This window comes from Sus scrofa, chromosome 3 (assembly GCF_000003025.6).
Source record: "Sus scrofa isolate TJ Tabasco breed Duroc chromosome 3, Sscrofa11.1, whole genome shotgun sequence".
Classification (NCBI taxonomy): domain Eukaryota; kingdom Metazoa; phylum Chordata; class Mammalia; order Artiodactyla; family Suidae; genus Sus; species Sus scrofa.
Genome location: NC_010445.4, coordinates 46,374,933 through 46,388,597, shown reverse-complemented (window position 1 = coordinate 46,388,597; position 13,665 = coordinate 46,374,933). Strand labels below are relative to the sequence as shown.

Sequence of the window (13,665 nt, the reverse complement as noted above, 5' to 3'; positions counted from 1 at the left end):
AACAGTTTGGAGATACCTTAGAAATCTATACATAGTACTTCCATATGACCCTGCAATCCCACTCATGGGCATATATCCGGACAAAACTCTACTTAAGAGACACATCCACCCGCATGTTCCTTGCAGCACTATTCACAATAGCCAAGACATGGAAACAACCTAAATGTCCATCGACAGATGATTGGATTCAGAAGAGGTGGTATATATACACAATGGAATACTACTCAGCCATGAAAAAGAACTACATAATACCATTTATAGCAACATGGGTAGAACTAGACACTCTCATACTGAGTGAAATAAGTCAGAAAGAGAAAGACAAATACCATATGATTTCACTTATAACTGGAATCTAATATACAGCACAAATGAACATTTCCACAGAAAAGAAAATCATGGACCTGGAGAATAGACTTGTGGCCGCCTGGGGGGAGAGGGAGGGAGTGGGAGGAATCGGGAGCTTGGGGTTATCAGATACAACCTAGAATGGATTTACAATGAGATCCTGCTGAGTAGCATTGAGAACTATATCTAGATATATCGTAACGGAACGAAGGGTGGAAAAAAAATGTACACATGTAAGCGTATCTTGGCCCGCATGCTGTACAGCGGAAAAATATATTAATTAATTTAAAAAAAAAGAAAAAAAAGAAAAATAGATGCAAAGGCTAAATCAGCATAAAAAAAAAAAGAAATCAATTCTTCCTAAGTTAATTTGTACTCCTGGCTTGTCTTTTTGCTTTCTTAACAGTGTCCTTGGCAGAGCAAAGTTGTGTAATTTTAATAGAGTTCAATTTATGGATTATACTTTTAGTATCATAATAAGAATTCTTTGCCTAAGGCAAGCCCATGAAAATTCTTTATGTTTTCTTCTAAAAGTTTATAGTTTTATGTTTTACACCTAGGTCTGTGATCCACTAGGAATTAATTTTTACATGTAGCATAAGCTATGGGTCAAGGTTCTTATTTTACTTGTGAATGCCCAATTATTCCAGCATCATTTACTAAATACTACCATACACCTACTGAACTGCCCTCATATCTTTGTCAAAAATCAGCTGGCCATATTTATGTGGGTCCATGTCTGGAATTTATTCTGTTCTACATTAGTATCTTCTTAATGTTGATGCAAATGAAGATCTTAGACCAACTGTACATGTAGGGAAAGGATTAACAAAAATCCTTCTCTACTGAAAAAAGTGACCTTGGATTATCTTTCTAGCCCCCTTTCCCTAGAAAACTGACAGAGCCGGAATGTCTACATTGCTTATGGTAAAAATGAACCCTGATTGCTAAAATGCCTCTGGATTACAAGGACTGGGAATAGAGTATAAATGCCTGATGGAAAGGCATAGCTCTAGACCTCCCTGAGTGTGGTGACTAGGAACAGGGACTCATGGCCCTGGAGACTCTGCCTATGGGACCATACCCAGGTTACTGATTCCTATTTGGGACATGAGCTTGGCTCTCACATCCACCTCTGTCATCTCGTTCTTTCACATTTAAGCTGCCACTTGGACTGATCCAGGCACTGCTATGAGACTACTGCTGAAGAAACACACCTGACATGCCAGGCCAGAATGCTGTTTACTGACCCCTAGCCTTCTCAGTGAACCCAATGCCAAGCATGGTCTGGTACAATCATTGAGTCTGATTGTCTAGTTCGACCTAAGACCAGCCCCTGGTGGGCATTATTATAACCAACTAATTCCTTCTTGTATCAGTTTATGCAATACACCTGCTTTACTCTTAGAATATTTAACGGTTGAGTTCCCCATTGTGGCTCAGTGGGTTAAGAACTCTGATGCTGTCTGTGTGAGGATGCAGGTTCAATCCCTGGCCTCGTTCAGTGGATTAAGGATCCAGCATTGCCACAAGGCTCAGATCCAGTGTTGCCATGGCTGTGGCATAGGCCGCAGCTGCAGCTCCGATTCGACCTCTAGCCTGGGAACTGCCATATGCCACAGGTGCAGCTGTAAAAAGAAAAAAAAAAAAACCCTAATGGTCAAGAATATCGATTTGTTTGAGATCTGTGAGCAATTAGCAAGACAGAGCTCATGCCCTTGTAATATCTAATCTAAACACCACCTTCTCCTCAGTGTAAAAGATTCACACTTGTCTTTCTTTGGTGACCCCGTGAATGAAAATGGTCAATATTACTTGCTTTCATCTGGGAAAATTAATGGTTCCCCTAGACCCAGGAATTCACTGAGACCTTATCACAGTTCTCCACTGTCTTAAACCAAAAGTGTAAAAATGTGTTCTTCTCATAGATGTTGCACTAAATATCTGACACATAATATGCACCCAGGAAATACTCGTTGGAACGATTAGTGCCGTAGAGATGACCCCTCACCTCAGTGTTATGAGGAGACTGGTTGGTGTCTTACTCAGGAGTTTTCTCTTCTCTCTGAAAGGAGACCGTTCTACTGTGCATGTCTCCAGAATTACAGAATCACAGAGAGGCAGACGAGAAGCAGTGTTTTATGGCTCCTGCCAAACAGAAAGACCAGCTTTCCCCGCAGCATCTCTTGCCTTCTTGCCTGTGTACTTGGAGGAAATGAGTCACACTCAGAAATCACACTAGCAGGTACATTTATGGTGCTTGCCCACCTCCCCTAAGTCCACGTTTCTTAGACGGTGCACTGCTGAGGGCAAATGAATGCATTCACCACAGCACTGAACCACCAGTGATTTCTCGGGCAAGAGAATGGAAAACAAAGGCTCTGGCAGTTAGACTGAGACGCAGGGTGTGGGCTTGTGGCTGGTGGGGCAACTGGCCCATCCACGTTCTTCAGGGTCAGTTCTTCAAGGACGTATTGAGTTGAATGTTTCATATTAATTGTGGCAAATCTATACCTTTGATGGAAACTTGAGGATGTAAAATGACTGGGCTGTTGTTACTTAGGGTCCTGGAGTTGTAGAGGAAACTAATCCCATTTCCATACTTTAAATGAACTTACAACCAATAAAAGAATAATACTGTAAATGGTAATTAACATTGTTTCCTTTGGCAAGCACTTAAGAGTGAACTCAACAGTGGCAGTTAATGTATCATTCAAAAGACACCCCTGTTTATCAATTAACTCTCATTCAAAAAACACCCCTGTTTATCAATTAACTCATGATGTTGACTATTCAACCAGTAAATCCACATGTAAACATCACCTCCAAGCTGGCTATTTATTATCAAGTCAACCAAAATGTCCCAGTGAAACAATGTGCCCCGGGGGGAAATACAAAGTCTCAAGCCAGAGACACACTGGCTTTCTGAGAGGGATCTAAATTTTATACCCCTGTCTCCTCTTCAGCAGTGCTACTCTTCCCTCTGGCCAGAGGTCCCTTCTGCTAAGACAAAGAGATTTCTCTGGTCTCTACCAGGTCTATAAGGTTTTTCCATGTTCAAGGCTCCAGCGTACGTGATCTGGCTTATTTTTAACCCAAGGGCCACTTAGGGATGAGGCAAGTGTTCCAAGTGAGGTTCAAATTTGCAATAACACAAGTGGCCCAAGTATGCACCCTCAGGCTGCCAAAAGAGGCTTCTGAAAATGTCTTAGAGCTAATGAATCATACCAAACTCCTCATCTAATGACTGAGAAAACTAAGATTCATGCGTTTTTTTTTTTCTTGTGATTATCCTACTTATCTTTCAAGATTCAGTTCAACGCCAAATATTTATTGAGTGTCTGGTATGGTCCCTGTTGTAAGCACTCGAGGTTCACCAGCATACAACTGGGACAACAATCCCTGCCCTCAAGTAGTTTACATTACAGTGGAGGAGCTGGCGATAAACAACTAGTCTAATAAGTAAGTAAATCCTATAGCATGTGTAAGGCAGTAAGTACTACATTGTCAGAGAATAGAGCAGGAAAACAGACATTAGGAGTGCCAAAAACTGGGGACTGGTTGGGCTTCTGACTTTTAAATAGTCAGTAGCCTCGCTGAGAAGGTGACAGGTGACAAAAACTTAGAGGTGAGAGAGTCAGTCATGCAGGTACCTGGGGGAAGAATATGCCAGGCAGGGGGACTGCACACGCAAATGTTCTTAGGTAACACCATGCCCAGTGAGGTCAAGAAATGACGAGCAGAGAAATAGTGAGCCAGCCAGTGATCCATAAGGGGTAGAGGAGAACTAATGGATCATACAGGGGCTTTGGGCACTGCAGTATGAGCTGAGGCACTGCATGACACAACTTCTTGTTTCAAAGGCTCCCTCTGGCTGCTGTATTGAGAACAGAATGTTGAGGACAGATATAGGAGCAGAGAAACCTGACAGGGGCTACTGCAGTATCTCAGGTAAGAGATGATGGCAGCTTGGACCCAATAGTAGCAGTAAAGTGAGAAGAGGTTTAATTCCGGTCCTATTTTGAAAATGGAACTGCTGATGCAAATAAGCAGCAAACAATCTATAATAAGAACAGAAGAGAGTTCTATTCGAGCCATGCAGAGGACTATAGCCTGGGAAACTGCCTTTCAGTAGCTCTGAGGGGACTGCTCTGAAGAGGTAGGGGAGGAGCCTGTGTATGTATGTGTATATATATATATATATATATATATATATATCCTGTAAATGAGAGGGTTAGTCACCATATATATGAAATTTTGGCTAGAAAATGCATGCAGTCAAGGATACATCTTGGTAAATGTTACTACTAATCACAAAGAACCTATATCTCAATGATTTTAGTGCCTTTCTACATATGGGAAGATGCAAGAATCTGGGGTCACTAAAATTCTTCCTGAGGTATGCATCTTTTTTTTTTTCCCCCCACTGGAGGTATGCATCTTAACTGTTTAGGTTCCATCTATTCAAATCACAGGATGATCTATCCTATTTTTATTTTTTCTCCTGAATTTCCTTTGAGGGGGGATGTACGTGGGTGACAACAGTAGGGTTGCTACTTAGCCCTTTGTATAACTGGATGGTGGGTAACATTCTTTTCTTTAATGGTTAAAGCAGATGTATGATGTCTATTTGACAGGCCATAAAGTGGGCTGTTTTAGTTAGCATAAAGTTCAAGGCATATCATATATAAGCCCGAATGACTTCCCCATACCTCAATATGTGAAAACTTCTTCCATCAGAACTTATAGGATTGACTAACAGATTGAGTGGAATGTGAGAGAAAGAGAAGGTTTCCAAAGGTTTTTGTCTTTTCTTTTTTAAAGGCTGAACTATATACTTATCTATATATTCTAATTCATCAGAATGTGTCATAGTTGTTTTTTCCATCTTTTTCACTCTGCACTAGGTGTCTGCGGGCAGGTGTTGTGCCAAATTCATTTCTACATTCCCAATACCGACTGCTGCATTCAACAAATATTTGCTAAATAAATGATCATTAAGCATGACAGACTTGAGTGAATTCATGTTGGACCCAATACTGTATGTATCATCCCGTAAGAAGATAGGTTTCATTTCGAGTGTGAAATTTCGTTTGCTAACTCTGTAGAGAGGCTACGTCTGGCGCCCTGCTCCAGAACAGTTCAGGCTCCACATTCTGGTTCCCCTTTCATGCCTGTATCTGTTTCTGTTGCTGAGTAACAAATTAACACAACATACATCTATAATCTCAACTTTCCAATAGGCCAGGGGTCCAGGCACACAGGTCCTCTGTTAGGTTCTTTTTTTTTTTTTTTTTTTTTTTTTTTTTTTTTTTTTTTTTTTTTCAAGTGACCGCACCTGCGGCATATGGAAGTTCCCAGGCCAGGGGTCGAGCCACAGCCACTGTAGAAGCAACGCCGAGTAGTTATGTTGTGAGCCACACGGGAAGTCCCTCTGTTAGGTTCTTACAAGACTACAATCAAGGCATCAGCCAGGCTGTCTTCTCACCTGGAGGCTGCACTGGGGAAGAAGGGACTTCCAAGCTTATTCATATTGCAGGCAACATGAATTTCCTTACAGTAGAATGACTGAGGACTTTTTGCTGGCTGTTGGCGGGAGGAGGCATGTCACTGTTCCTAGAGGCACCTGTAGTTCTTTGCTACATGAGCTTCTCCAACACCTTTGCTTACTTCATCAAGCCCATAAGGAGAGTCTTAAGTCTGTTGAGAAGTTTTAGATAACATAAATGAATCACAAGAGTAACATCCCAGCAAGTCACAGATCCAGCCCTTACTCAAGGGGAAGGACTTACACAAAGGTATGAACTTCAGGAGGTGGAAATCCTTGGAGATCACCTTAGAATGTGACCACCAGAATTGGTTTTCATCATTAGAATTTGTCTTCCCTCTATCCCAACAACTCTGACCCAGTTTCAGTTCTGGAATAGTGTAGCCCTCTAGGCTTTGCTGTCACATATGTGACTAGCATGGCTGAGGCACTGGTTACTTAAATTATAAAAACATTTTAATGAATTTAAATTTAATTTGAAAACTGATACTCAACTCAGTTATCAGAGAAATTTTCCATGCGTTTGGAACAAAGAGGGTCTAAGAGTCTAATCTTTCAACTAAATTTTATGAAATCTAGATACTGGTTAAGTATCTCCACTGAAAATTTAGTGTTCAAACTGAGATGTGTTGTTAATTATAACACCTACAGCAGATTTCAAAGACTTAGTATTTAAAAACTCACCTCATTAATAGCTTTTATATCGATTACATGTGCAAGGATAACTTCCTCTATGTATTGAGATAAGTAAAATACAGTATTAAAAGTAAATTCATCTGTGTCTTTTTTTTTTTTTTTTTAATAGGTTGCCAGAAAATTTAAAGTCACACACTTGGCTGGAATACTACTGCTGAGAGAAAATACAAAGAGGATGAGCTGACGCACCACCGAAGTTAGCTAATAATGCAAGGCAGCATCTGATGGAACGTCAAACAATAAAATTGTGGGGCCTCCGATGAGGGAAAGACGGAGGCTTCCAAGACCAGCCAAGCTTTCCGTGGAAGGCGAGTCTGACGAATTTGTGCGTCCAATGAGGCGCAGCTGGACGTGCCTGGCACGCAGGCTCCGCGCCCCGCCCCTGACCGCGTTGCGCTTTTTGACCCCGCCGTCCCGCCGTAGGCAGCGCTGCACGCCCGGAGCAGCGATGGCGGATGTGTCAGAGAGGACACTGCAGCTGTCAGTGCTGGTTGCCTTCGCTTCTGGAGTGCTCCTGGGCTGGCAGGCCAACCGGCTGCGGAGGCGCTACCTGGACTGGAGGAAAAAGAGGCTGCAGGACAAACTGGCGGCGACGCAGAAGAAGCTGGACCTGGCCTGAGATCCCCGCATTGTCGATCCCCGCCGGCCCCCACGCGGCCACCTCGAGGCCGCCTCTCTCCCGCGCTGGGGGCTCCGGCGGCCGAAGCCAGGCTCGCCTCAAGCTCTCCGCCCGCCGTGCCAGGCTCTTCCCGGAATCGGTGAGCAGTACTTATAGCGGTACTCTAAGGGGAGGCTTTGGGGACGGACGGATATCTTGGAGCAGAAGGGACTTTGGAGAGTCCATAGGAGGTGACTTGCCCCCACAAACACCAGACAGAGGAGGGAAGTTTCCCTAATAGCTCGCACTTGGGTGTCTAGTTCAGTTCACTGCGTGTATTTTACGGGAGAATCTTAGCAGGCGCAATGTTGTTGCACCTTGACATTAAACTTCAAAACGGTAAACACAGGAAAAAAACACCCTAGAGTGTTCCTGTCACTTCCTTATCAGTTTATTTTTATTTATATTTTTGGTAGCACCATAGTACATCTTTTTATTCATGCTGTGTCATCTCCACTGTGCTGGTCAAGTGGAAAGAGGAGTGGCTTGGAAGTAAGGAGCCTTGCATCTAGTCCTGGCTTTTTCATCAGAGCTGTGCAAATTTTCCAGAGTCTTAGTTTTCTTATCTGCAACACCAAATCTTATTCTTCATGATTTAACTAAACAGTAGAATAATTTGAAGTTAACGATTATGTATTACTAATTTTTATTTCTCTTTTCTGTTTTCAACAGCTTGTTGAAGATGGATACAGAGCATTGGACAGAAATAGTTTCTCCTTGCACTTTATGAATCTATTTTATTTTTAAAATAAAAAGTTCAAAGATGTTTAAACTTTTATTATTATTATTATTATTATTAAAGGAAAAGTATCTTGCCTGCTGTGCAGCTTACTGAATTGAGAGATCTGGATTCTCAAAACTGATATATTAGTGGTTTTGATCAGATAACTTGTTTTTTAAGGATTGGGTGCTAGTTCCTTGGTACAGTTGCAAAGCAGAGTTGGCCTGGAGACAGCTGAATCTTTTTGGCCAGCTGTTTTACTGGAACTGGTCAGGAAAACAAGGGACTGTAAAAATAAATGAAGTAAAGGCGGTGTATGTAAGACCTTTGCACTTCCAAGAGTGGCAGTAAACTCTAAGTGATCTTGGATAAGTTTGTTTTTTTTCTTTCTTTTTTTTTTGGCCGAGCCCATGGCATGTGGAAGTTCCCAGGCCAGGGATTGAACCCAAACCACAGCAGTGACAACTGCTGAATCCTTAACCGCTAAGCCACCAGGGAACTCCAGCACCATGTTAACATAAGAAAATTCAGAAAAGTTGTTTCACAGAAAGCCACTTTTTTCCACTTTCATTCTGTGAATGCAGTATTCAGGGAATGAACCGTTAGTTCTAGAGCTCCATCCCTTCTGGGCTGCAGTTGGCTGAAGTATCCAAGTCACCATTCCTCACTGAGGCTCAAAGAGGTGAGGCCTTTGAGACAAGGTAGGTTTCTTAGGGCACATGCGTGGTGCCCCCAGACTGTTGGTATGTGCCCAGTTAAGCCTCTAGGTTGTGACCCTCTGGGCCTGTTCATGTTCCCAGTGAACCTGGTCTTCCCAGTATTGATTCCTTTCTCATCAGTTAGGTGCAGCACCATGACACACTCATCTCCCTCTCGTGTCTCACCTCAGTGTTCTGTCATGCCTGCCTCTTTACACTGGGCCCATGTGGCCCGGCACTGTGGCGGACAGTTCTCCTTAACGTTGCCTCTCACTGTTTCCCTTCTAGCTCTCTACCCCTTGCCCTACTTAAACATGTTTGGTTTTTTCCCCTGAAAATACTGCTTTACGTGGAGACATTACTTTTTCTGTATTAGCCACTAGATCTACACTATGATTCCCTCAGAAGCTTTTAAATTCTCTTTCAGTGTCATCCGTGAGGAAGCTATACAAAGTTGATATTCATTGTAACGCAGTGATGAAAGAAAATCATAACGAGTTTTATGAAGTAGCTTGTTCTCAGGAGAGACACTGGCCGTAGTGTTCTTTGGTTTTGGCCATCTGGCTTTAAAACTTTCTTGTAGGTTACTCTGATTTCCATAATGGCATCAGGGATGACAACAGAGAGCAATGACTAGTGTTAAGGTGACTATGCTAGGTATTATAAGTCAAAAGAAATGTAAATTAATGAAAAAGAAGGCAGTTAACTGAGTAATCTCATTCCTTACAGCATAGTGAATACCTAAGTGGTTTCCTCAAGCTTGAATGTGCAAATGAAACACTATTATTAAAATATAGATTCTGATCCTGTAGGTCTGTGGTGAAGCCTGAGATTAGGCATTTCTAACATTTTCCCAGGTGATGTCGATGATGTTGATCCAGGACTCATAAGGAATAAATGCTTGTCACTCTGAATTGGGTACAAAAATGTATAAAGTCAAACTCATCTTTCCACCTAAGGTGAACAACAGTTTTTTGCCTCCTTCCTCATACATATACACATACGTAGGGAGTTTGTTTATTTTAACCAACATAGAATTGTACCATCTTCATGACCCTGTAACTGTTCCATTTAAAATATGGAAATGTCTACAAAGCAGGTAGAATTTTTTCATTTACTTATAGACATATATGTAAAATAAATATTTCATAAATGACGGATTGTCTGTAGTGCCTTTTTTTCTTTTTGCTTATCTCTTACAAGATCACTTAGATGTACTGATTTATTAATCCATCTAGAAATACTTTGTAGCACTTAACTACCTCCTTTTTCAGCTTTTTAATAGAAATACTATGGTTATTTACGTGAAGTGTCATGAGCCGTAATGTAGAAAAAATTCAAAATAAAGACATGAGCTACAAAAAGCAAGAGTAGAATGGGTGAGTATATTAGCGGATGTCATAAAATGAAATACCAGAGAGCACTGAGAATGAACAACCATAATGCACATAATGATACAGATGTACAAACATACTGAGTGAAAGAAGCCTAACAAGATGCCAGTACACGCTGCATGATTCCATTACATAGCTCAAAAGGAGGCAAGACAAATTTTTACAGGTGGAAGTTAGGACAATGTTTACTTTTTTTGTTTGTGGTTTTTTTTTTGTTTTTTTGTTTTGTTTTGTTTTTTGGCTGTGCCGTGATGCATACAAAAGTTGCTGGGCCAGGGATTGAACCGAACTACAGCAGTGGTAACACCAGGTCCTTAGCCACTAGGCTGCCAGGGAACTCCTAATGTTTACTTTTGATGTAGGGTGTGGAGGTGGGCAGGGATTAGAAGGTGGGGAGGACTACTAGGGTGATGGTCATGTTCTGTATCCTAATCTGTGATGTTACACGGAGATGGGGGGGTGTTCAGCATGAAAGTTAAGCAAGGTGAGTTCCTGTCACTTTTCTCTATACTGTGAAAAAAGTACGCAAATAGCGTGGCAGTTGGGCCTGTGGAATTGTGTGTTGTACTGAAAAATACTTAATATCGGTGTGGTTCCTCTTGAAAAGTTAGTTCAGATAGTTATTTTTATCCGGTGTAGTGGAAAAAAATTGGAAATTGGGTTTATGGGACTGAGTCCCGCTCAGGAAAATATTACAAACCTCTCTGAGAGATGTAAAATTGAGCTCATAATTACGTGCTCACGGGATTGCTGTAAAACATAAAGAATTACTACTCACAGAACTAAGGGTGAACAAGCAAAACTACAATGAAGTGATAACAAGAAATATCCCAAACGGCAAAGAATTAAAAACTGCCGATTTGAAGTGAGAGTATACGCCAGAACCATGTATGCCATGCTATCCGTGCAGTTAATTTAAGGCATTAAAATTCTTAAATTGTATCTTAAGATTAGTTCCGCAAAACTGGTATCAGAAAACAAATACCTTACCACCGAGAACTCCAACAGGAATGGCGTGACATTAGAGTATTGTGGGACTTGTAGTTTCGGACGCCGAAGGGCATTCCCCCCAACTCCACCCCAGTCCTTCGGGATTGGTGAGGAATAGGTGACTATCTGGGCTGTGAGCCCGAGTACAGAGCTCAGTCCCTGCGGGCTGGCGGGTTACCTTCACCAAGATACGCTCTTCCCGCCTAGCCAGCGGGGCTGTAAGGAGGCGAGACCCTCACGCGGTAGTGACGTCACCTTCCGGCGCCACCTCCTTGGTTTCCCTGGCGACCGGCCTGAGCTCCGCGCCGACTCTAGGGAGATGCTGGCAAGGCGGCAGCGCGATCCCCTCCAGTCTCTGCAGCGCCGCAGTCAGGAACTGAAGAAGCAGGTAAACGTCTGGCAGTCCCAAGGGGGGACCTGGGCTCTGGCAGCGGGCGAGATCTGGGTGGGGCGCACCCTAATCCTGGGAGCCTATCCCAACCCACCTACCTTTTCAAGTTGCAACGCTCCCCCACCCCCAACACCCCAGTACTAACCCCTGGTTCTAACTCCTCACGCTCCCAACCCAATTCGGGGGGGCTAGAAAATCAGGACCCTCCTCACCCACCCCCACCCCAGCCTCCAGCATTTCCATCCCCAACCTAAGAATTCACTTACCTACCTCACGTCCAAATCTAAACTTTTTTTTTTTTTCCTTAGGGCCGCACCAGCAGCATATGGATGTTCCCAGGCTAGGGGTCTAATCGGAGCTACAGCTGGCGGCCTACACCACAGCAGCAGCACAATCCGAGCCGCCTCTACGACCTACACCACAGCTCCTGGCAGTGCGGGATCCTTAACCCACTGAGCAAGGCCAGGGATCGAACCTGCCACCTCATGGTTCCTCGTCGGGTTCGTTAACCACTGCCAGGAGGGGAACTCCCCCAATTTTTTTTTTTTTTTTTTTTGGTCTTTTTGTCTTTTTGCCATTTCTTGGGCCGCTCCCGCAGCACATGGAGGTTCCCAGGCTAGGGGTCTATTCAGAGCAGTGGGCCTACACCAGAGCCACAGCAACGTGGGATCCGAGCCGCGTCTGCAACCTATACCACAGCTCACAGCAACGCAGGATCCCCAACCCACTGAGCAAGGCCAGGGACTGAACCGGCAACCCCATGGTCCCTAGTCGGATTTGTTAACCACTGAGCCACCACGGGAACTCCCTAAATTTTCAATAGTAATCGTTCCACTGTCTCTGTGCCCAACATCGATGGGGGAGAGTGTCATTCTCCATGCCCCCTTTCCTTTATCCCTCCACTATCCCAGTAGTGGAGGCTATTGAGTGTGTCTGCTTCACATGAACCCAAGCAAAATAGGGGTCAAAGGAAAGTCTTAAAAAACACGAAAAATATTAAAACCTGACAAATGAACAAAGGACATGAACTAAAGAAGAAATTCAGGTAACAGGAGAAAAGTAATCTTCAAAGATAATCAAGTAATTGCCAAGGAAATAAGATATCACAAACACTTAAAAAAGCACATACTCAGTACTGAGGAGGCTGTGTTGAAACAGACACTGGCACTGCATTTCCAAAAGCAGTTTGACAAGATGTAGCAAATAGTCATGCTCCTAGGCTGGGTAATTACATTTCTAGGAGTTTACCATACACAGTAATTAAAAAAAAAAATTTGAGGCAGAGGTGGAAATGTGAAAGTATTCATTACAGTATTACTTATAGTAGAAAAGGCTGACTACAACTTAAATCATCAGTAGTAGGGGAATGGAAAAACATGGTGGGGTGTAATGCTGTGATTAAAATTTTGTTAAGGAGATTTTAACGTGTTAGGGAAAATATTTTATAAAATGTCAAGTTAGAAAAAATAACAATGGATAGATAGTATAATACATATTATAAAGACATATAATATTAAATGTATAGCATTTCAATTTTAAAATTTAATATGTAATATGCACACAAAAATGATGGAAACATGCCAGAATGGTAACTCTATGTGGTAGAATGCTAATGACTATTGTGTGTTTCACTTCATACTTTTTGATACTTTCATAACTTTGAACACTCTATATCTAAAAGTTAAGAAAAAAGTAATTAGTAATTAATTGGTTGTTAATTTATTTTTTGAAATTCCTATTTCACTTTGCTAATTTTAGTTTTTATTTTCCATTTGGCCTATTACCAACTTTGTTTCCACTAAATAAAATTACTTTATAATCTTTGGCAGACAAGAAATATACCGAGTGCTCATATTTTATCCAGTTTTGGGCTTTCCTTTAAAAAGTATAAAAGATCGGATGGATAGATATTTCTTGAGGGACACTAGTGGGATTAGAATGGTACAACAAAATAGAATACTTACCTGGTAGAAATAAAAATAAAACTTCATAAGACATTGACTTAAGCTGAGTTCTGGCAAGATGCTTAATATGGGTCTGTATCTAATTTTATTTTATTTTATTATTTTATTTTATATTTTATTTTTGTCTTTTTGCCTTTTCTTGAGCTGCTCCCATGGCATACGGAAGTTCCCAGGCTAGGGGTCTAATCAGAGCTGTAGCCACTGGCCTTCACTAGAGCCACAGCAACGTGGGATCTGAGCTGCGTCTGCGACCTACACCA

The 13,665-nt window shown here is 42.2% G+C and overlaps 2 protein-coding genes across 4 annotated transcripts in view; both read left to right on the top strand.

The window, feature by feature from the left end:
- On the top strand, positions 6,787-8,023 carry LOC100521082 (uncharacterized protein encoded by LINC00116). The gene is made up of 2 exons (XM_003124818.4): positions 6,787-7,347; positions 7,920-8,023. Exon 1 carries the CDS (start codon positions 6,849-6,851, stop codon positions 7,206-7,208), a length of 360 nt encoding a protein of 119 aa, XP_003124866.2. The 5' UTR covers positions 6,787-6,848; the 3' UTR covers positions 7,209-7,347; positions 7,920-8,023.
- The window catches only part of NPHP1 (nephrocystin 1), a 61,416-nt gene continuing 58,069 nt past the window's right edge, over positions 10,319-13,665 (top strand). For all 3 annotated transcript variants that reach the window (XM_013995823.2, XM_013995825.2, XM_013995824.2), the window contains exon 1: positions 10,319-11,438. In XM_013995823.2, the coding sequence (XP_013851277.1) occupies positions 11,370-11,438 (69 nt within the window). In that variant the 5' untranslated portion in view covers positions 10,319-11,369. The remainder of the gene's footprint in view (positions 11,439-13,665) is intronic.